Source organism: Salarias fasciatus, chromosome 15 (assembly GCF_902148845.1).
Source record: "Salarias fasciatus chromosome 15, fSalaFa1.1, whole genome shotgun sequence".
Classification (NCBI taxonomy): domain Eukaryota; kingdom Metazoa; phylum Chordata; class Actinopteri; order Blenniiformes; family Blenniidae; genus Salarias; species Salarias fasciatus.
The window spans coordinates 6,173,692-6,196,356 of NC_043759.1; the positions used below are offsets into that span (position 1 = coordinate 6,173,692).

At 43.4% G+C, this 22,665-nt stretch overlaps 3 protein-coding genes across 4 annotated transcripts in view; 1 reads left to right on the forward strand and 2 right to left on the reverse strand.

The window, feature by feature from the left end:
• Positions 1 to 3,199: 3,199 nt before the first annotated feature.
• On the reverse strand, positions 3,200 to 7,340 carry pex3 (peroxisomal biogenesis factor 3). The gene is made up of 12 exons (XM_030110098.1): positions 7,142 to 7,340; positions 6,399 to 6,530; positions 6,223 to 6,304; positions 6,078 to 6,121; positions 5,864 to 5,985; positions 5,717 to 5,783; positions 5,521 to 5,575; positions 5,304 to 5,442; positions 5,147 to 5,217; positions 4,946 to 5,068; positions 4,462 to 4,558; positions 3,200 to 4,253 (listed from the first exon to the last, which is right to left on the reverse strand). Exons 1-12 carry the CDS (start codon positions 7,212 to 7,214, stop codon positions 4,170 to 4,172), a joined length of 1,089 nt encoding a protein of 362 aa, XP_029965958.1. The 5' UTR covers positions 7,215 to 7,340; the 3' UTR covers positions 3,200 to 4,169.
• Positions 7,341 to 7,791: 451 nt separating this feature from the next.
• adat2 (adenosine deaminase tRNA specific 2) lies at positions 7,792 to 10,191 on the forward strand. 2 transcript variants are annotated; one of them, XM_030110327.1, is made up of 6 exons: positions 7,792 to 7,998; positions 9,177 to 9,281; positions 9,407 to 9,557; positions 9,698 to 9,804; positions 9,892 to 9,964; positions 10,089 to 10,191. In XM_030110327.1, the coding sequence occupies exons 1-6, from the start codon at positions 7,903 to 7,905 to the stop codon at positions 10,115 to 10,117; spliced, it is 561 nt and encodes a 186-aa protein (XP_029966187.1). In that variant the 5' UTR covers positions 7,792 to 7,902; the 3' UTR covers positions 10,118 to 10,191. The 2 variants fall into 2 exon arrangements, with proteins under 2 accessions (XP_029966187.1, XP_029966186.1); XM_030110326.1 differs by having other exon boundaries at positions 9,407 to 9,504; positions 9,639 to 9,804.
• A 4,100-nt stretch (positions 10,192 to 14,291) lies between these two features.
• The window catches only part of aig1 (androgen-induced 1 (H. sapiens)), a 22,643-nt gene continuing 14,269 nt past the window's right edge, over positions 14,292 to 22,665 (reverse strand). The window contains exons 4-6 of the mRNA XM_030110768.1: positions 17,435 to 17,550; positions 16,422 to 16,588; positions 14,292 to 14,791 (exon numbers count right to left, since the gene is read on the reverse strand). Of these exons, the coding sequence (XP_029966628.1) occupies positions 14,772 to 14,791; positions 16,422 to 16,588; positions 17,435 to 17,550 (303 nt within the window). The 3' untranslated portion in view covers positions 14,292 to 14,771. The remainder of the gene's footprint in view (positions 14,792 to 16,421; positions 16,589 to 17,434; positions 17,551 to 22,665) is intronic.

Genomic DNA, 22,665 nt, shown 5'->3' on the forward strand with positions numbered 1-22,665 from the left:
ATACAAAAAGTACAGAATTTATCAAAATTTTCTTAAGCTCAGCAGACAACACAACAGGGAGAGCCGAGTCGAGAGAGCTGTGACTCTGAAATGAAAGCTAGCTCGCTAGCATTAGCCTCATGAGAACAGGTTTTTTTTTATTTGATATTTCACTGCATTTTGCACCAGAAGGTTTGGTGAAAAATGGCTTCATGTTGAGATTGTAATCATTTTTGGTAATAAGAATATATTTTTGCAAAAATACAGACATTTTAATCACGTATACTCTTCGCCACGGCTCAATAAAACTGGAAAGTTTGAACTTGAAGATCATTATGGCACTATTTTCCCAGTGTGGCTCACTCTAAATGAAACTGGACTGCATGTTGAACCTGAGCTGAAATGAGTGTGACGGTCCTGTGATAAAGAATAATCCTGTGATCTGATGCAATCAGTCAAAGCACTCATTTCCTCATACTGACTCAAGCGTGTCCACCGACTCCACAAACCGGCAGATTGAAGGAAAATAGTAACACTTAGTTCATTATTAACTGTTCTGGCACAAAATCTTCTCGGCCACCTTCAGATCAGGAAACTGACTAAAAAAATAACTTTGTCTTCTTCCTCCTCTTCATCACATCCTGTAGTGGAATGTGAAACATTAGGAGGCCGTCCACTCTGTCCAGATCAGCACCATGTCCCAACATGTCCCCACAGTGGTCCACTCATCCCGTCCACAGCCGGGATCCCATGTCCGTTCCTTCACTTATTCATTCAGGGAAGGAAAAAAACCAGTGTTCTTACCTCCTCCTTATAAGGCAGCATGTCACCCGGGGGTCAGGGCAGAAGATGAAGTCATGCTGAGTCACTCCTACTCGGGAAGAAAATGAATGTCATTATGTGTCAAGTTGCACATACACACAGCAACAACATGATGAAATCCACGTCCCTGTTCCCGTCAGCTGACCGCTACGCCTCGCTGTTTTCTGTTTCCAAACCCAAGAAAAGAACTGAAATCTGAAGTCTCGGATCACTGGGTCCACACGAAGATGAAACTCAGAAATATGGTGGACTGGTCAAACTCTAGAAATGACCTTTAAATTCGACACATTTCTACATCTGTGTCATGATCCTGATCACCTGAAGTGACTCATCACACAATATAGATTAAAGTGCGCCCCTGGTGGTCAAATTAACATATTGCCGTTAATGTCATCATTTCCTAAAGCGGAGAAATGTAATCTTCTGGAGCAGATTGGACTTCTTTCCCCACACGTTATTCCTGGATTCACCCTTGTGCCTGCTTATTTAACTTTTTTCCCATTGAGCAATACATCTGCCCTATAAACCACCTGCTTCTGTTTCCACAAAAAGAAGGGAGAAAAGAAAAATAGGGAAATTAAACGAGCATCATAAGCAGATGATCATGTGCTTCACATCTTAGTCACAGTTAGAGGCAGATTCAGATCACTTTCTCTGTCCTGATCCATTCTAACACATCAAACATGATACTATCACATTGCTAAAGCTACTGGTGACGGAACAGGAAGGAGATTTGTCCAAACTGTTACCACAGAGTGAGGAACATCAACCAGCCCAAAACGTCTGGTCTGCTGAGGCTTGATCCCAGACCAGAGCCTCCAAACCCACCAGACTCTGGAAGTGGTCGCTCCAGGAAACACACCTCCAGTGTTACAGTAGAAAGTGCTTCAAAAGAAAAACAACAAACCACAATGAGGCAAAGTTTCATTCTTGTTTTCTTTTCCGTGACCGTATTTTCACTCTCAGCCTCCCATCATAACATCCTGGATCTGAGACAGAGAATACTTTTGCGCCGTGTGTGTCTTGGCACGATGCTCCGACTGTGATTAATGTTCCTGGGGAATAACTGTTGTGTAAATAAATTTAACCTTGTTTGGCCGAACCGTGAACACCTGGCTGCGGTGTGAAGGACTAAAGGTGGCCTCTCCTGTGTGTTTGTATACGGTATGTGGATTTATATATGCTTCAAAGAAGGATCTAAACTTACTAATTTCAGTCTCTGAAGCTTAATTTATTTTTTGGTAATAAGCTCTCCTGAATTCTCCACTGTGTCACATATTATGCAATACTTTAATCTGTATTATGTTTGGGAGCTATCTACCTTTCACTATTGTTTTATGTTCATAAGCCGAGAAAAATTGTGTATTAGGTTTACTGTAGTTTGTACTTATTTTCAATTTTTTTTTAAATTCCCAAGCACACTCACAAACACCTGAGTGAGATCACCTGCTCTTATTTTGAACTGCCGGCTCACATGACCTGAACATCCAGTGAAGCAACAAACGGCTGATAAAGTAGTGAATGAGCTCATTTTAACCTCCTACCGACAGAAACCGGGACGGAAAACAGCCTTTGTTATTATTTACACGCAGTTTACCGCTGTGGAAAAACTCTGTGGAAAAATCCATGGAAGGATGATGTCACCCCGCGATGCGTCACGAGGGCGACGGTTGTCATGGTGACGCCGAGTGAAGTGACGCCGCGTGTAAAGCTGCAGGACGGCGCCCCCTGCTGACAGAAACGACAACACTACAGGCAGGAAACGGGATTATTCAAATGGAGTAAATAAAGTCAATTATGAATCAATTAAATAATTTTTAAATAAAAGTATTACTTTATATTAGGATTAAGAAATAATCAAGTATATTTAAACAAAATAAATAAGACAGAACATAAAGATACAAAAACACAAAAAATAAATATATATCTATGCAGTGGTGGTTTTTGACAGTGTCCTTATGAAAGATAAAATTACTGGGAAAAAAAGAATTGCATTGTTAAAAAGGGTTAAAAGAAAAAACAGGTCATTAGAATAGTAAATAATGTTTCAAGAACACAGGAACCAGTAGTCAATTTTTGAATGGACCAAAAATGTAAGATTTGTGCTCAGAAAAAATAAAATATTCTAATTCAAATAAAAACAATATGTATTGAGAGCCAGCCAATAAGGAAATTTGTATTTTTATGAAGGATTGAATTTTATAGAATTCCTGAGAGGCACTTAAGTAACTAATTTTAGTTTCAAGTGAATATATATAAGGACTCTGGTATTTACTTGCCTTTTATCCTGTATTCATATCATATGCAGTTTTTCTAAAGACAAAAAGCTGCATTTCTTTTAAATTCAAATTAATATCGTTGAAGATGAGAAGAAAAAAGAAACAGTGAAGGCTGCATGTGAAAATCACATATCTTTATTACTTCTTTGATAAATTGGTACAAACATACATTTCGGCTGCCGTCTGCAGTTCAGCTTTGACATTCGGAGCCGGTGCCCGGCGTTTCCTCGCCACCCGAGGAGGAACTCCGTGGGAATCTGATGGGTTGATGCCAAGAGGTGGATTCACTACGACACACGAGCCGATTCCTGGTAAAAGCTGTGCCAAGGTTTAGGTAGTGTAGGAGCTCGGGGAAATAAAGAATGGAGGAGAAAATCTTCATTGTTAAAAGACGCCGCTGCAGGTTCCCAGGAAGTGCCACAGATACAGCCCAGGGGGGAAAAGGTGAAACACAGTCACCGAGTCCAGGGCTTTGAACATTGGAGGAAGAGCGACACCTTCAGGACTATGTGGGAAGTGCAGGGTTCAAACGGAAACAACAGTCTGGACATGGATTTCTAACTGGATGTCCTGATCTTAAGAGTTTTCAGAGGAAAATGAAAAAAAAAAAAAAGCAGAAAAGAAACAAACCGTGTTTGATTTAGTAAAAACTGACTGCAGCAGCGTCTTCAGCAGGTTTCCTTCTGACGCTGCAGACGTCCTTCACCCACCGCTCCCCTTAGTTAGCCTACAATAAAAAAATCTCCGCCCACTTCCCTCTGTTGCCATGGAAACAAGGTAATTCACAGTAAAAGTGGACAAAAAAAAGAAAAAACCCCACCAACTGATTAAAAAAAAAAAAGTCGTAAACAAAAGAAGGGGGAGCTTGTTGAAGCAGTTTGACGGTGGATCAGTCTTGGTCTGGACTATTGTCCTGTGACGCCCCGCCCCTCCTCCCTCCTCTCTGTTCGGATGGCGGCTCCAGAGCGGGGCGTAGGAACCCCCCCTCCCCTCTCGCCCCTCCCCCCTCCGCCGCCGTCGACTTCTGGGACGACGCTGAGGAGCAAAGTGTCTGGAGTGAAGGGACTCACGGTGCAGCACTCCTCGGGGTCATTTCTGCAGCTCCTGCGGCGTGCTGAAGGACTCGTACACGTTGGCGGCGAACTCCTTCACCTGGTCGTTCATCAGCAGGTCCTGGAGGCAGACGGAGGGAAAACGTCAGACTGCTGCCGCCACGAGGCAGTGATGCTCAAACTCTGACTTTTATTTTTTTGTTTGTGCTTTTTGGGGCAAAAATTGTAAGATTTTTCCAAATAACGAAGAAAAAAATTATATATTTTTCTCTCCTCCAAGTAAATTTATGAAAAACTGCACGTCAGGAAATACGTGGCAGTCTGTTTACCTGCACCAGGTGGCTGGGAGCCTCGCTGCAGATGGTGTTGATCTGCCCGTTGATGATGGGGATGATCTTCGCCAGCGGCAGACTGACCACAGAGAGACTGAACACACACACACACACACACACACACACACACACACACACACACACACACACACACACACACACACACACACACACACACACACACACACACACACACACACACACACACACACACACACACACACACACACAAGAAATGAGCAACACCGTATCAGTTATACATTTCCCCTTGTTTACATGGAGCGTTTTCAAAAAGTTGCATTCTGTTTCCATGGAAACGAAGTCCGAACATGTTCTAAAAGTTCCACCTTTGGTGCATTTTTTTTTTTTTTTTTTTTTTTTTTTAAAGGTTGCACCCTCCTGAAACCGTTGTCATGGAAACGCTACAGAGATTTTCCCGCGTCCTCTGGAACACCGTCGGGTAAACGGGGCGTCAGCTCACCTGTCGGGGGCGGAGCTGGGGGCGGAGTCTCCGGGAGGCGGGCGGAAGAACTCGGCCAGGTTGTCGAGGAGGCGGGAGAAGCCTCGGTTCAGGCAGGCGTTCAGCACGGTGGACAGGTCCGGACTGAAAACACACCGACGGCGTCGCGTCAGCCGGAGCGGCTCGAACAGGGACGCTGTCCGACCAGCGGGGGGCGCTCACCTCTCCAGCATGTCCCGGGTCTCGTTCAGCAGGCGCACCGTGATCAGGTCGCTCTCCGTCAGCCCGCACGCCTGCAGGGAGGACGCTTCCTGAAGCAGTCTGGGTAGTTCCTGCACCGTGTGTGTGTGTGTGTGTGTGTGTGTGTGTGTGTGTGTACCTGCTCGGCCAGCGCGCTCTCGTCGTCGGCCAGCATGTACCAGCAGAGCGGGCGCTGGGAGCCGGCCTCCACCTCGGCCCGGATCCAGCTCAGCTGCTGCTCCAGCTCCAGCAGGGACAGGCTGTGCTTCAGGGACATGCTGCAGACGGACGGACGGACGGACGGCCATCAGCTCGGCCGCTCTTCTTTATTTACAGTCATGAAGTTAAAATCTCACCTTCCCAGCGAGTTCTGCACCGCCTTCTTCACCACCGTCATCAACCCCGTCAAACCTGGACGGACACCAACACAGACCTGTCAGCTTCAATGCTAACTTTTTCATGTACTTTACAGCTTTACTGCCAATTATAAAATCTCAACAATCACAAAAAAACAGGAAGATAATCAACAAAACAATGGTCTTTTTCTTTTACCGTCTCCCAGCAGATGTTGAACGCTGGACAGGTACTGCTGCTGAACATCTGGAGGAGCCAGAGGAGTCTGGAAGAGACGCAGAGACAGAGCGGATCAGCTCCGGGCGCTCGGGCAGCGCCGCTCACAGCCGAGGCCCTCCTCCTCACCGCCGCACTCTTCCCCGCAGAGTTATCCAGGTACAGGTATCCGCCCAGGATGTTCAGCTGGATCCGCAGCAGCACCACCAGCATGCAGGTGCTGTAGACCGCCACGATGCTGCGAGTGAAGCCTGGAACAGGAGCACGAGCGTGAGGAACACTTCCAGCCTCTGAAGCCAGAAAAATAAATACAATCGACTCAATAATGAAGGAAACGACTCACTGACGATCTTTAAATCTTCCCATATCTCCAGTTTATTGGCCGGCCTGACAGAAGGTAGAGAAGCAGAGGATTTGTTTCAGCCTGACGGGCACAACAAGAGGATGAGAGTTAAATTCCAAACCCTGAGGTCATTCTCTGTTCTCACTTGGTCTTGAGGAGCGCGGTGAGACTTTCAGAGTTGAGCTGAGTGACGATGGCTTCTCTCAGAGGAGGCAGCATGGACAGCACTGTGAGACACACACACACACACACACACACACACACACACACTCAGTAAACACATCCCACCATGGGGGGGAAGCAGCAGTGTAAAAAGCTCACCGGTCATGTTGCAGGTCCTCTGGTTGCTCTCGAAGTGGAACTGCCGCCTGGCCTGAGCGATGTACTCGGCGGCCTCTCGCTCCTGGAGCTCCCGCAGCTTCTTCTGGGCATATTTACCCAGGAAATACACTCCTGAGACGCAACAGACACACAACAGTAACACAAGCTGTGACTGGACTCCTCAGATGCGGATCAATGCCAAACACTGACATTAACAGATGTCAACACCACAAATCAATAGAAGTGACTGTTCCTCTTTAAGCTTGAAATGATTCATTTTGAGTGCCTTGCTATTAAAACAGAGCAGAATTCATCCAAATACCAATTTACCATGAAGCAAAATGAGAGAATCAGCTTAGCAGGTTAAAAATAGGCAGCACTCATAATCAATGATTTATGATTTTAGGGAAATATTAACACGCAACTCTGAATCCATGTATTTCATTCATTAATTTTAGGTAAGATTAAATAAATTCTAATAGTTTAACATAGAATGCCTAGGAAGTTATTCAGTTCGTATTCAGTAATTAAAGAGGTTAATCAGTATCGACACTCATGTCTGTTCACAATTTCGCATCAAAAGCGCATTTTAATGGGAAAATGTTCTGCAACAAAACGCGCCATTAAAGCCTCATTGCTTGCAGCTCGTCCAAATTCTTTAAATCTGGTTAAAACGAGAATTATCAGTGAAAATGAACAAACCGTGCTACTTCGAGACAGCAGCTAAAGCTAACGGCGCTTACCTCCAACCACAGCTCCGGTCACAATAAACTTCTTTTTATGGCGTTTCACAAAGTTCCACACAGACGAAAACATCCTCAGACAGGCAGGGAGTCGACACGAACTCCCAGGAACACTTTGCACGCCGCGCTCACTATTTTACAGACATTTTAACTGAGGAAGTTTGGAGCTGTTAGCAAACCTGGGCGAGCATGACGGATGACGGAAATAGCCGAGAAGAATCGAAGCGGGCCGAACGAGAGTGACTTCCGACTGGGATTTTCAAAATAAAGCAAGAAAATGAAAGCGGCGAAATCGAAGCATTTTTTAAAAACAAAAATATCTAGCTAATCTTAGTGCTTCTCCACTCAAAAATTACAACATATGAAAAACACAGAAATTAGATATTCATAATGCTAGAAATTATGCAACTGTGAGTGTTTTCTGACTGAAAACACTGAAAATAGGCATGAAATAGGACAATATTTACTTTAGACATCGATAAATAAGTGATTTGATTTTAATTACGTAAAAGGAGTCTGATCCATCCAATACAGCAAAATGTTGCGTTTGAATTGTATATTTACTCCGAAGGTACACACCTGCTTTAGTATTTCCGGTATTTAACACGCAGGAAAATCAACGAAAAGGAAATAGTCCGTCCAATATTTTCTTCCCCCTGGTGGACGCATGTGCGACACGTCGATGACATTTTTTGTTAACCAAGTGAACAAATATGCAACAAACACACGTAATATCGATATTCGACACACTTTGAGTTGAAATGGGAACAGAAGGAGAAGGAAAGCGTGATTCGGGAGGAAGCTGGAGTCCGAGTGATGAGGACGTTGAGAAGTGGATGGACTCTGCTTTCCAAATGGTGAGATGTGAAGTCCAATAGAATCTGAATAAAATTATTTATTCAAGACAAAACCTTTAACTCATATATAACTATGTTGGTTAATATCTGTGCTTGTCTACTATCTGATATTTTTTTTTTGCAATGTAATATGAGGAAATATACTCTTCTACTATAGATGCAAGGACTGTTCTACTAAAAAATAACACCCAAAGAGATCTGAGAGAGAACATGCAAAGTCCAGCTTTGTAAACATTTTGTTACCATAAAGGTTTTGTGTGAACACAGACCAGTAACATGATTCTGTCTAAATAAGGAGCATTTCAGGGACGTACAGTCTATCTAAAGTAAACAATGACAGGTAAAGAAAACAACAAAACATAAAAACGGTCCCAACATTTGTGAAATTGATATTAAGCTGGTTGTAATCTGATGAGAAGATTCTAATAAAATCTATTTTATTACTTGATCATTGCGCCCTCTCTGATTGCACTCAGTTCATTCAGTTAAAGCTAGGGTTGGCGATTTGAATGAGATACATTTTTTTAAATACTGGTTAAAATGATCTTTATGACCCGATGGGAAACAATTCATAGCGTGTTCTTAAAGAAGTTTGGAAAATATCCGCTATCTACAGCAGGAGTAAAACGGGAAAAACAGCAACCAATCGTCTTGACGGGACACCTTTTTTTAAACCAATCAAATCCCTTCGCCGTTCGACCTGCCCCCTGCGCGTACATGTCAATGGCGTGCACTGACCCTGATTCAGTGCGCGCGTAGAAGGACGGAGCTTCGTTGCAGAATGGCGGAGAAGAATGTTTGGGGGTTTACTTACCGGTGAGTGCGCCATACTTGGCATAGTGCAAATAAAGAAAAACGAAGGCGCACCGCGCGCACGGAACGTCTCTGCGTCTCCGCTCCCAACGGAGCTCCTCCAATGGGGTGGTCGCTGGGCGGAGCCTTGGGGAGATGCTACATTCGTGCTACATGCTAGTTTTCCAAGATCGCCAACCCTAGCTTTAAAATCTTTCAGATCCCAGCTGTCTCCTCTCTCCTCCTGTGTTCCTCAGGGCTCGGTCCTAGGTCCCATCTACTTCTTTATTTATCTCCTCCCCCTTGGCCACCTTTCTCCTGACTATATTTTGATTTCTTTGCTATTTGGATGACTCTTAGCTCTACCTGTGGGTTTGTTCCTGCAGGCCAGAGACGCCCTGGAGAATGGAGAGGTGCCAGTCGGCTGCCTGTTGGTCTACAAGAACGAGATCGTGGGGAAAGGACGGAATGAAGTCAACGAGACTAAAAATGTAAAAAAAAAAATTTTTTTAAAGTTTTAAAATTTAATACAATTGCTAATTATTTTCACAAAGACTTGTGGATTTTTTCTAACCACTTCATTAAAATATTTGTTGGCGTGTGTTGTTGTCTCCAGGCGACTCGTCATGCAGAGATGGTCTCCCTGGACCAGCTGCTGGACTGGTGTCGCCGTGGCGACCTGGATGTGAGGAGTGTCTGTGAGCGGACGGTGCTGTACGTCACCGTGGAGCCGTGCATCATGTGCGCCGCGGCTCTGCGCCTCCTCAGTATCCTCCACAGGCCAGTTTTGGCCCACATGCCTTACGTTTGACACCCTCGATCGATCCTCACCTCCCATTTCTCTCCAGAGTCCCTCTTCTCCTCCTCAGTCTTTCCTCTGAGTTGTTGGCTCCTCACCGGCTGTCAGACATCCCTCTGGTCGTGTACGGCTGCAGGAACGAGCGCTTCGGCGGCTGCGGATCAGTTCTGGACGTCTCCTCCGCTGACCTGCCTCGAACCGGGACCGCCTTCAAGGTTTGAGTGGTCGCTCCACGTGTCTGATCCCAGTAGACAGTACACATTAGCATGAGTCCATCAGCATTGGCTGTTGTGTGTGTTCAGTGTGTTCCGGGTCACCGAGCAGAAGAGGCCGTGGAGATGCTGAAGACTTTCTACAAACAGGAGAACCCAAACGGTGATCACCTCATTTCCTACCTGATCTAGTTTCCTTGATTTGACTAACTTTTTTAAAACGTTTTGATCCTCCCTCTTCTTCACGTTCTTCACTTCATTAGTCTCATTGTTTATGTGTCTTTCAGCCCCGAAACCCAAAACCAGGAAGGACTGATCTGCCAGGATGGACTGATCATGTGTTTTTGTGTTATTTTTTTATGTAATAAAGCACATTTTGTATTTATTCTACCGGCGTCTGTCCTTGTTGTTGGTCTGAGAGGAAGCTGCAGTAGAGGAGCTTTAATTTAAGATCTATGAAGGTACCCGAACTCAATCCTCCGCATGAGGACCCAAACTAAACACTGACAGGGGATTTCCACTGTGGCCTGCTGTCCAGCAGGGGGAGCCAGAGACCAGCTTTCAGCTGCCTCCAAGCTGCAATTACTGTAGTTAATGAAAAAAGAAAAAAAAAAACATTATTTTGGGTGTATAAAACACTTTTTGAAATATATTTGACACTTACAGCAAGCATTGAAGTCGTTTTATGAAGAATTTTAGCATTTTGTCTTTCTCAGCTTCTCTTTTTCCTCAACACATCTTTGCGAGTTTTAGGGTTTTTTTAATTCTATTTTTCTTATCTTTATTTTTTAAACTGTGTTTAGCAATGTTATCATTTTTCTCTTTTTCCCCATAATTTTCCACAAAAAAATTAGGCATATTAAAAATGTGTGGAATACAAACAGACAAGCTGAACAATAACTGCAGATAAAGCATGTTCTTTGATTTACCCATTTAAGTTCTGCAATGGGAAACATATAGTTCTGTTTAACTCTTTAAAAAAAAATCAAACCTGGTAAACACACTTTTCTTTATTTAAGTGGAACACCAGATTCTTTCTTGCATTAAGTTTGAATCCCCTAAAATAGGGAAACTTTAGCTACTTGCCGATGCTGAGTATCAATGCGAGTATTTATTCAAGACTATTAAGTGTAATTTATACTCCATGGCCAAATAATCCGTAAAGGCCAGGTGTCCCAGTCACACTTCAGTCATGTCTGTATGAACCCTGAACCTCTTTAGCATGTAGCATGTAGCATGTAGCATGACTCAAAGTGAAATCCTCCTGGACCTGAAGAATTTTCAGTTGAATAAAATAGAGTTTTGATATTATCTGATACAGATTCAGTTAACAGATTCAAATTTACTTCCTTCCAGAACTGATTTGTCCCATGGTCTTGTTAAGAAAAAAATTGTTTGAATTGCAACTACAGTTTTGCGTTTCCACTTGAAAACGCCGGTGTGTGAACGAAGCGTCTGCTTCATCTTTCCTCTTCATGACTGCAGCACGTGCCTCAGCTCCTCTCCTGCCGCTTAGCATGCAAATGTATGCAAATGAATGCAGAGCAGAATATTCTGCAATGTTTTAATGTGTCACCTCAGAGTGGAGGAGTTGACGTGTTAATGAACACACACACACACACACACACACACACACACACACAGTGTTAATGAACAGAGAACAGTGTGTCAAACAGACAGCGAGAGGAGCGGAGGAGTCGAAAGCCAAAAAAAGCAGAGCAGCGGTGTAATAAGAGATGTCACGCCAGAGAAAAACACTGCCACGGAAAATAAAGATCCTTTTTTTTTTCATAATTCTTTTGCTGCCAGGTGACCTCAGATGAAAAGAAGGGAAGGGAGGATGCAGAGGAGGTGTGTTTGTTTTTGTTGGGGGGGTGTGGTGGAGGGGAGGCGTCTGACAGGAAGTGTTGCACTGATGTGTTTCGTTTATTCCTCCTCAAACAACACTTCGGTTTCACGTCTCCGAACTATCTGTCAGAGCGACAAGTGATCATCAAGCCCGTCTGTTTTTCAGCGGCACAGCGACAAATCGATGCGAATAAAAGGAAAAGAACAAAACCGACAATCCAATGAAGCTGTGCTCATTAAAATACTGTAATAGTATGTGGCCTGACATGAAGGAGGATTTAAAGGCTTTGAAACTGAGAAAAATGTGTTTTTCTTACATTTGTACTGTAACTTTTGCATGAGTTGTTACTTTTGCAGCATATTGTGAGTTTTGTTTTTAAATGTGTGTACTGACTTTTCTATTGTTGTGGTGACTTTCGTATTTGTGTCATGAAATTAGTTTTATGTAGCAAATTTATGTTTGTCGTGACTTTTGTATTTGTGTTGTAGTTCTTGATTTGTGCCATGACTGTTGCTTTTGTGTTGTGACTTTTGTATCCATGCTGTAACTTTTGGATTTTTGTTGTTACTTTCATATTTATATTGTGGTTCTTGCTTTGTGTTTGTGTTGTGGTTCTTTATTTGTGTCATAACTTTTGTGTCCATGCTGTAACTTTTGTATTTTGTTGTGACTTTTGCATTTGTGTTGTGGTTCTTCATTTGTGCCGTGACTTTGGAATATGTACTGCGGTTCATTTGTATTGTGACTTTTGCATTTGCGATGCAAAGGTTTGTTTGTGATGTGACTTTTTTGTCCAATTGTGCATCTTGTTGCTTTTGTATTCGTGCCATAACTTTGTATCTCTAATGTGTGTTTGTGATGTGACTTTTCATTTCCTTAGTGTTCCAGTTCGTCTGACTGCTTCTTATACATTGATGCTGCAGCTGTGTTCATGTTGTGTGTTTTGCATTTGCAACTTTTCTGCTCATGTCTTTGGTTTGTATTGACTTTACAGTTTACAGCATTCCTGCGGTGATGTTTAAAATAACAGACGCATTAGTTCTATATATTTTTAATTCACATTCCTGCTTCTGTCCTCGTCCTCCACTGCCTTTTTCACCTCTCGCGCCCGCACATCTGGACGGTCCATCTCACTTTACTGGGTTTCGTCTGAGTCATTACCGAGAGGGACGGACGCCCGAGTGTTATTCATATCATGAGCACTAATTGTTGTTTCAAGTTGAGGTTACCATGGCGATGGAGAGCTGGGGAATCAGTCGGAGCGGGGACGGTTTGGCTGAAACGGCTCACCTCGTTCACCCCGCCGCCGTGCGAGCGTGTGATTGGACGCCAACAATGAGAGCGAGGCCAGACATTAACTCATCAGCGACATCCAGGGATTTTTAACTGAGCTCCGTCCAACACACTCAGTGACTCCAGCAGCTCTGCTCAGGGCGGCGATTAGAACAAAAGCAGGGAGGAAAAAGCTCACATTAGCGCCGGTTTTGCTGTAAGTTGACGCGGCCATTATTCAAATCAGGCCAGAAAAGGCGAGGCGCTCTCAGGACTCCCGCAGAGCACAAATTAGCACATACAATGTATGAAAAAAAAAAAAAAGGCTTTTCTGAAACCTGCTATGTTTAATTTAGAAGCAGAGAGGATTGTGGTGTTGAGTTTGAATGTCTTGATTTGTATGAGTGTAATCAGATTGTGTGTTTTTTTGTGTGGCTGTATGGAGATTTTTGTATTCTCATTGTATTTTCAGCTATCAGTGCATGTTAATCTAATAAAGGAGTAGAAATATTTCTACTGTGCTCTCTGGATCCAGACAGTGATGTGTTGCCGTTAACGGCCGGGGACAGGGCCGATAACTGAGCTCTGCTGCAGAGCAGCTTGGTTCTGTGAAAGCTGTGTCGTCTTTCCAGTCGTATGTTTTTGTATTGGTGTTGCAGCTTTTACATTCTTGTAGCAATGTCTGAATTCATAGCCACTTTTGCATTTGTGTTGCAACTTTTGCATTTGTTTCTCAGCTTCTGCAGTTTTTGCATTTCTGTTGTAGCTTTTGCAGTTGTGTCACAGCTTTCACATTTGTGTTGAAGCTTTTATATTTGTGTTACGGCATCTGTAATTGAGTTGCAGCTGCTTAATTCATGGACCAACCTTTGAATTCATGTTTCAGCTTTGTCATTTGTATTGTACGGTTTTGTGTTGCAGCTTTTGCATCTATGTTTTTTGCATCGATGCACTTTTCTGTCTCAGCTTTTGCATGAATGGAGCAACGTTTCAAGTCAAATTTCAGCTTTTTCATTTGTACTGAACGGCTTTGACATTTGTGTTGCAGCTTCTGCATGTGCGTGATTGAATTGTGTCTTTGAATTCATGTTTCAGTTTTTTCATTTGTGTTATAAGGCTTTTGCCTTGCAGCTTTTGCATTTCTGTTGAGGCAGTTTTACCTTTGACTTCATGTTTCATCTTTTTCATTGTTATTGAATGATTTTTACATCTGCGTGACAGCTTCTGCATGTGTGCCACTGCTTTTGCATTCATATTACAGCTTTTGCACTGGTGTAGCAACCCCTGAATTCACGTTTCGGCTTTTAACTTTGTCTTTTGGCCGAAAACCTGAAAATATTATCACCTCATAGACTGACAGACAGACGTTTTTCACTCACACTTTATTCAGTTTTTAGAGTTTCTTTCAAACATGTAGAGTGACTCAGACAACGAACAATATTCCAACACATTGTTGACGTTCAGTTCTGCAGAACGTAAAAACTTATAAAGGAATAAATTCAAGTAATCCAAACCAGAAAAGCAAAGTTCAGATGCAGTGTGTTCTTGTTCTTCATGTACAGGTAGCGACTTCCTATGTGGTGTGTATGTTTTCCTATTTTCCACTGGTCTTCATTTTTGTTGAAATGCACCAAAAAAAAAACAGGCTTTGATATGGAATCAAATCAGTCTTTTCTTTATGCACATTAAATGAACGATGGTGTGTTGAACTCTTCCGATTTAACTTGGTAAGACTATAAACGCAGTTCAAAAGGTACCCGCCGTTTCCACGTCCACAGAGCTGGTCAGGGCTTGTTCTGCTTCCCTCTCCAGGCGACGGAGGCTCGACGTCCTCCCACTTCAGAGAAGATCACTCACCTTTGACCTTTGCTGAAAGACAAACAGAAAGCAAGACTCCGTTTACACGGTGTTTCCTAAGTGAAAACAGAGAACCTACGTTGTGTTTTCGGTGCCTGGAGCCGCTCAAAATGCAACTTTTTGAAAGCCAAGGTGTTTTTTTTTTTTTTTTGGAAACGTACCAAATGCCGTCTCCATGGAAAAGAAAAAATACACAACATTTTGAAAATGCTGCAATTCCAACTCCATGGAAACGGGGGGAAACAACATTTTGAAACTGTGCCTATTCTGTCTCATGGGAAAGTGGAGAAAATGCAGCTTTCTGAAAACTAGCTCTGACTTTGTTTCTATGGAAACATGAAGAAAACGCTACATTTTGAAAATGGTACGATATCATGGAAAAGGGGGGGGGAAGCGCCACTTTTTGAAGACAGTCCAACTCCATCTCCATGGAAACGGTGGGAAACAATTATTTGACAATGCTGCTTGTAGACGCCAGAAACGCACATGTGGAGCGATAGACACGAAGAACAATGTTTTCCTCGGGAGTGTCAGGACTCTCAGTTCAGACTCTCCTGGTCCTGGTCCTGGTCCACACTCTCCAGGACTTGGTATTTTTAAGAGTTGACAGTCACCATAACAACAATCCAACTTTGTGGTCCATCCATACAAATGACAGATTTCTCTCACTGTTATTTTTTGCTGTTCTCTACAGCGCCACCTCGTGGCCTGTCATGCTCACTACTCCGCTTTTCCCATGTAAGCAGACACCTCTGTAATAAAAACATGTTAACGAGAAGCATTTCTGAGAGGAAAATACAAAAACGATACGATTTCATTTGAAACGTCGTCACGGAAACGGGTTCAAGAATTGGACAAAGGAGACGACTGAAGGTGAGAGATGGGAAGTAAATCTGTTGTAGAGCCAACGTCTGCAAAATAGACTCACTGTGTTTTAGTGGTGTGTGTGTGTGTGTGTGTGTGTGTGTGTGTGTGTTCTTGTATTTCTATCCTTGTTGGGGCCAAATGTCCCCACAAGGATAGCAAAACGTGAAACAACGTGCCTTGTGGGGACCTTTTTCCGGTCCTAAGTAGGAGAAACAGTGTTTTCTTGACCATGTTGTTGTTACTGAAAAAAGTAAAAGTGCAAAAACATTTCTTTAGGGTTAGGCTTTGTTGTGGTGTGGGTTAGGGTTAGGGTAAGGGTCAGGGTTAGGGGCTAGACATGAATGGGAGTCAATGGACGGTCCCCACAAGGATAGAAATACAAGACTGTGCGTGTGTGTGTGTGTGTGTGTGTGTGTGTGTGTGTGTGTGTGTGTGTGTGTGTGTGTGTGTGAGAAAGGGAGGCGGCTGGTCTGCAGATGCTACATCTGCTTCTGTCTCCCTGTTTTATCACTTTCCAGACTGTCCAAACAAAACAGAGGAACAGTTGCAAACAGTGAAAAGACATTCTAGAACAGAAAGTTCTTCTGCACATTTAGTTTAAATTAACTTTTTTTTTTTAACATGCTTTGATGTCACATAATCTGAGATTATCGGAATAAAGTATTCTTTTGTCAAATTTGTCCAACAATGTAATAACTGATTAGATTTTGTTTGATGTCTGGGTTCATTCAAATGTGTGTTTTCTATGGTGTGTGTGTGTGTGTGTGTTGCGTACCTGTGTGTGGCTGGTCCCAGACGTAGCTGTTGAGGATTTCTCCGAGGACGTAGAAGACGCTGATGACCCCCAGCATCACGCTGAAGAACATGACCCGAGCGAGCGGCGCGATGCGCTCCAGCACCGGGTACACCCACACCCCGGTCACATGGTGCACCCAACACGTCCTGAGGGCGGAGGGCACAAAGTCAGGCTGTCTGCGGGGCGCACGGGGGGGCCGGTGAAGAAACTACACCCATTCAGGCCACCTTCACACGGCAACATCTCAAGTGAGAACGCTGTGTTTTTGTGTTTTTATTTCAGACAAGTTTCTCTTTTAGACTGAACTATTTGCTTTGGCCGTAGTGCACATCCACAGTGGCTGCATTTCAGAAAAGTTGCATTTCCAATGTTATCTACAGAGATGGAATCAGAGCCTTTCAAAAGGTTGCATTTTTTCTATTTTCAAAAAGTTGTGTTACCCCCCCAATTCCATAGGGAGTGAATCAGAGGATTTTCAAAAAGTTGCACTTCACAGAGATGGAGTGGTTTTTAAAAAGCTGCATTTTTTTCTTGTTTCCATGGAGATCGAGTCAGAGCATTTTTGAAAAGTTGTTTTTTCCCATCATTTCCATGGATACGGAATCAGCGTTTTCAAAAAGTTCCACTTTGGGAACTGTTTTCAAAAAGAACCGTTTTCACTGGCTCAGACCCACAAAACTTAATGTATGTTTTGCACTTTTGTTCATATTTATTTAATAATTTTGTCCTTGCGCATTTATGATTTCATTACAAAAACAAGCACCAGCGCCCACTAGTGGCCCAACGTGTTCTCTGTGTAACCCTAAACTTTTCTGAAAGACAAAAATATTAGGTTCTCACTTAAAACGTTGTTGTGTAAACGGAGCCTGAGTGACTCCAGATTAAGACTAGCTGAACTGTAATCAGATACCGTTCAATAAACCGGAGCCGAACAGAAGCAGCTCCTGGTCTCAGGTGCTGCTCGAGGCGTTTAAAGAGGAAACAGCAGTTACCAGAGGATGTATCCAACCCCGAAGCAGCAAACGGCCGCCAGGCCCCACGACCTGCTGGGGTACCGGTGGTGGGTGGTCCGCATCTCGATGATGATGAAGGGAAGAACGGTGGTGTGCTGAGAGAGAGAGAGAGAGAGAGAGAGAGAGAGAGAGAGAGAGAGAGAGAGAGAGAGAAGACAGCGAAAGAAGGGGTTTTAATGAAGGGAATATTTCACACAAATTTAGACATACAGAAAGGAGTCAACAGTCAATTGAGACAAAGCTACAATCTACAAATCTTCCAGATGTAAGATAAGTGAGATTTGCACTCTCACCATTTGCAGACGACACCAGTATTTTTTATTCAGGGAACTACTGAGAATAATAGTGACAAAAATGTGGAAATTAAAGAAATAAATGATCACAGAATCTAAAAAAAGCTAAACTTATGCTATTTGGGAATTATCAAAGCTAATCTAAGGTGTGGCACTGTAAGACATCAGTTTATTTGGGTGCAATACTGCAAGAATACATGAAGTGACTGGAGAGAGGGTAGGATTTAAATAGCCTCTGCTTCTTCCTACTCCTATCGATCAGGTTAAGTTCTTGATTTCACTGCATTCACTGTTTTGTTTTCATTAATTATGTTCTAACTAAAATAAACCAAAAAGTGCAATTTACTCCCCTTAAAAAGACGTTTTTTGACATTTCACAACATGCAGATTTAAGACATTTCTACTCGAAAAAAAAATGTCCAGTGTTCATTTCAGAAAGTGAAAACAGATGTGGGTGTGTGTTTACTGTGTTCTCCAAAAAAGCTCCATGTCTTCAAGTCTGAAATATTAAAGAAATCCAAATAACTAACGACAACAAAAGGGTAAAAAACATGCAGGGCAGTTTTTACTGGTTTGCTTCCTTTCAATAATTCATTGATGTGTGAAAACAACTGGTGTGTGTGTGTGTGTGTGTGTGTGTGTGTGTGTGTTTGTTCAGATGTGTGTAATCCATCTAAACACACAAGGCTCTTTAATGGAGGTCGTGGCGTGTGTTGCTATTTTCAAAGGAATCCACCTGAGAGTCGTCACGAATCAGCAAGGCTGTGACTCAATTGTTTACACACACACACACACACACACCCACACTAGCGCTGACCCTCCATCACATCACTCAGTCATCAGACCAATGCTGTTCAGTTGGTAATCCTAAAATAAAACTATGTAATTACCAATAATAACAATAATAATAATAATAATAATATAATATTAAAACTACTTTAGTTGATGGAGATGTTTCATGACTGCTGACTCCACCTGCTGCCATCACTGAGTTTATGTCACTGTGAGACTTTGTGTGGAAAAGAAATCTGAATCTGAGCTCTTGAAGACTTTCATCTTAAAGTTAGTCTTTGGTTCAGATTGAAACTCAGACCACCTTTCTCCTCTGACAGACAGCAAAGCAACACTTTTTTCTTACAAACTGAGAATTTAGTATCTAGTCGTTAAAAGCAGCGTCAATTGCCAAACAGTACAACCTTACTTCCCAGCATGCTTTGAGCATCTCTCTGGTTTTGTTTTGTTTGTTGCTTCCCACTTCATCTGCAGTGTCCTGTGTAAACACTGGGGGGCAATAACACACAGGCACACAGTCACCGGGAATGGTCTGAAACCTCTTACTGCACTGTGGGTCAGTGTGTGTGTGTGTGTGTGTGTGTGTGTGTGTGTGTGTGTGTGTGTGTGTGTGTGTGTGTGTATGTGTGTGTGTGTGTGTGTGTGTCGCCCAAAACACGGTCGCCATCGCCCCATGTCTGCCGGCACTCAAGCTTTAAAGGAGGAGGTTTCTACTTTCCCCAGTTCAGGTAGCTCTCCATATTTACAACTGGGTAAAAAAGGTTTTGGTTTCTCCCACCAGGAGTTCAACTCCGAACCATATTCAACTCCTAGATCCACAGAAGTTGAGTAGTTGACTTTTCAAACTGTAAATTTAAAGTAATTAATGAAATTGTCTGAACTAAACTTACTTGGTAACGTTTCGTAAAGACCAACTTGAATTTCGATTCTTTCTAAACTTTTAAAACGACATTCGGACCTTGTTTAGAGGAGACATAAAGATGCTAAAAGCTTCTTATTCACTTGCAAAGGGGAGTCCTCTGCTGCGACAGCTACAAATGGGTGATATTCAGGCAGGAAAGTTCAAGTTTCACCAAGGTTTTGGGTCCTCTAACATCGGATGACCCTGAAGAGACTGAAGTTAGGTTGTAAAATGCTGGAACTTCTCCTTTAACATCTTTCACTTAAGTATCTGTAGTAACGGTAACGATGGTCTTCTTGGTGTTGGATCGGAGATCGTTGACCCACAAAGTGGATTATTTGGTGCTATGGAGGAACACTAACGTTTTACCAGATGGTCAATCAGGTGAAGTCCTTTGACGTTCAGACGCAGCTACAGTAGGGTATCGGGGTAAGGGTCAAGAGAGGCAGACGGCAGAAGATACAGGTTATCAGATTCCACGGCCCGGGGTCTAAGAGAGCGTTCAGGTGGCTGAAGGACCAACAGGACTCCAAAAAACAATCCTCCAGCTGCCATCAGGGCTTTTCCTCTGGTTGAAAAGCCTTCAAGGTGCTTTACGTCATTAGGAACATTCACCTGCTGACAAACACCGATGGCTCAATCCATCCAGTGAAGCACTGTGGGGTTCAGCGTCCTGCTCAAGGACATTTGGACAGATGGACGATCATACCAGCTACCCTCCAAAAGAAAGACGACCAGCTCTTCGGTCTGAGCCTTTTCTCGACGCCTCGGTTCGAGCAAACAGCCAAAACACAGCAGCAGCAGCAAACAGCCATTAACTAATCAATCGGCGTTGCCGAGCTCGCTGATTACCTTCCTTTCTGCCAATTTTTCTCTCAGCCTGATTGGCTGATCCTGAGGCTTGAGAGCTGAGAGACGGACGGGGACGGATTCAAACGCCAGGCCGGGGGTTTAAAACAACACTGCTCCCTCCACGAACCGCAAGAAGTGCTCGGTCAAACCGGCCGCTCACGCTCAGACGAACCCAACACGGGTGTGGAAACGCGTCGTTTCATTGAGCGTTACCATGGCAACGTTGTGAAAATGATGTCCAGAGGAACACACCGTCTTCCTCATCTCAGAGTGACAGCCATCGATAGCTTTTACCCATAATATCAACAGAACACAAGAAATCTGATACTTTTCCCACCGTAAAGACACTTTTATATATTTAAGTGATGCAACTTTAACAATATGTGATCATATCAGAACAGATTTTGTGTTTAAATGTCTGGACACTTATAAAAAAAATTCTACATTTTATTTGAAAATTTTCCCCATTTGCTTGGTGGTTGGGCGGCCCGGATTGGGGCCTCTTGCTGAGAGGCTTTGGCCCACCTGCCTTATCTTTGACACCCCTGCTCTGAACTCCACTCTTATCAATATAACCAAAACACATTCAAATGAAAATACAGTGAAAAGACTGTTTGTACTAAAGTCTCGGAAAAAAAAAGAAGTCTCCATAAAGACAGTTTATAAACCAGCCGTGGTTCCCAACCTTGGATCGGGGCCCCATTCGAGGTCCTCAAGGGTCAGACAGTCAAAATTAGATCAGGAAACCATAATGGAACACTTTCTATAATCTTGAGGAGAAGTTGGTAACTGTCCTTTCTGTCTTTTCACTGTAATTTATTTCAATATCCTACAGTCAGGGATCAGAGCGGGCCGGAGGCTTTTCTTCACAGGGGGGGTTTTCGCAGACAAAGGGCTGAAAACCACAGCAGGAGGCCGCCGTGCCGTAGCCCGACTCTGACCCGTCAGTTTTCAGGCTTTCCTCAAAAGACAAAACAAAAAAAAAGATCAAAATTCAAAATAAAGGTCAGTCTGAGGTACGAGCAGAAGGATCATGACAGTGGAGCGACTTTCTCTCCTCTCCTGGGGTCTGAAATTGTAGGTTTCCCTCCTCTCATTATACTGCAGACACACACACACACACACACACACACACACACACACACACACACACACACACACACACACACACACACGTCCTGACGCTGCACTTTTACCCAGCATGCCTCAGAGGAATTCCAGTCCTCTGGTCATGTTAAGTTTAGCCTTCGCTCGTAAATAATACCGTCTTTATTCTCGCTCTTTATTTTTGTTCCTAGATCTCTTTCTGGTGCCTTGTTGTCTTCACTCTCTCTCTCTCTCTCTCTCTCTCTCTCTCTCTCTCTCTCTCTCTCTCTCTCTCTCTCTCTCTCTCTCTCTCTCTCTCTCTCTCTCTCTCTCTCTCTCTCTCTCTCTCTCTCTCTCTCTCTCTCTCTCTCTCTCTCTCTCTCTCTCTCTCTCTCTCTCTCTCTCTCTCTCTCTCTCTCTCTCTCTCCAGCAGCCAGTTCTCACCCTCCATGGAAAGTCCCCCCCTCCACCCCGCCCCGCTCGGTGAACAGGGACGGTTCGATTCTGTGGTCAGGGGCTAAAAGCGGGACAAACCGCTTCGCGCGGGGACACACAGCTGGGTCACATGACCGGGAAGAGCGCCGGGATGCAGACAGACTGTGGGGCGGCAGGTGACTTGAAGTTTCGGATTTACCTCGACTCTCCAGCGCCCCAGGGGAAAAAAACCGCTGCATTTCACGCGTTTACATAAAAAGCATTGTAGACGTTCTGATGGGAAACCAGCTGGAGTCCTGCTGATCAGAAACCTCAAATCTTCAATATCAGTGAGTGAAGATGTGGTTCAGTGGTACGTACGTAGGTTCAGCGTACGACCATCCTACGGAGGACGGAAGCTCTCCTCAAAGCTGCCCCACCTTCTACTTTAAGATCGGCGTTATTAGTTTATCAATTCCAGAAATAAACTGTAATCACTGCGTATTAAAAATACTGCGCAAGACTTCAGATTTATGGAGATTAATTAGTTTTAACAGTCAATCGTTAAAACTTAATGGCATTATCCTTTAGATTTATGTACTATACAGTGCTATACAGAGTAATTTTAACGATACATATAAATACACAGGCACACTATATTTGTCATATTTACAGATTTCTACTCCAGGGTTGGCCCAGGTCCTGTTAGACAGATTTTATCTTTATTTTTAGGATTATAGAATAAAAAAAGACGTTTTGGGGGATTCTCTTCCCGCCGACCTGCCGCTAAGATGAATGGTTAGATATTAAAGCCAAACCAAACAGTTTTATCGCTCCGGCGTAACATCAGATTTAAATATTCTGTGTCTGCA

Coding starts and splice junctions, on each gene's coding strand:
- pex3 (XM_030110098.1), bottom strand. CDS start 7,214: ATGTTTTCGTCTGTGTGGAACTTTGTGAAACGCCATAAAAAGAAGTTT. Junction 5,986..6,077: donor GGAAGATTTAAAGATCGTCA/GTGAGTCGTTTC, acceptor CTCCTGTTCCAG/GCTTCACTCGCAGCATCGTG. Junction 4,254..4,461: donor CTCCCAGCCACCTGGTGCAG/GTAAACAGACTG, acceptor GTCTGCCTCCAG/GACCTGCTGATGAACGACCA.
- adat2 (XM_030110326.1), top strand. CDS start 7,903: ATGGGAACAGAAGGAGAAGGAAAGCGTGATTCGGGAGGAAGCTGGAGT. Junction 7,999..9,176: donor TGGACTCTGCTTTCCAAATG/GTGAGATGTGAA, acceptor TTGTTCCTGCAG/GCCAGAGACGCCCTGGAGAA. Junction 9,965..10,088: donor CAAACAGGAGAACCCAAACG/GTGATCACCTCA, acceptor TGTGTCTTTCAG/CCCCGAAACCCAAAACCAGG.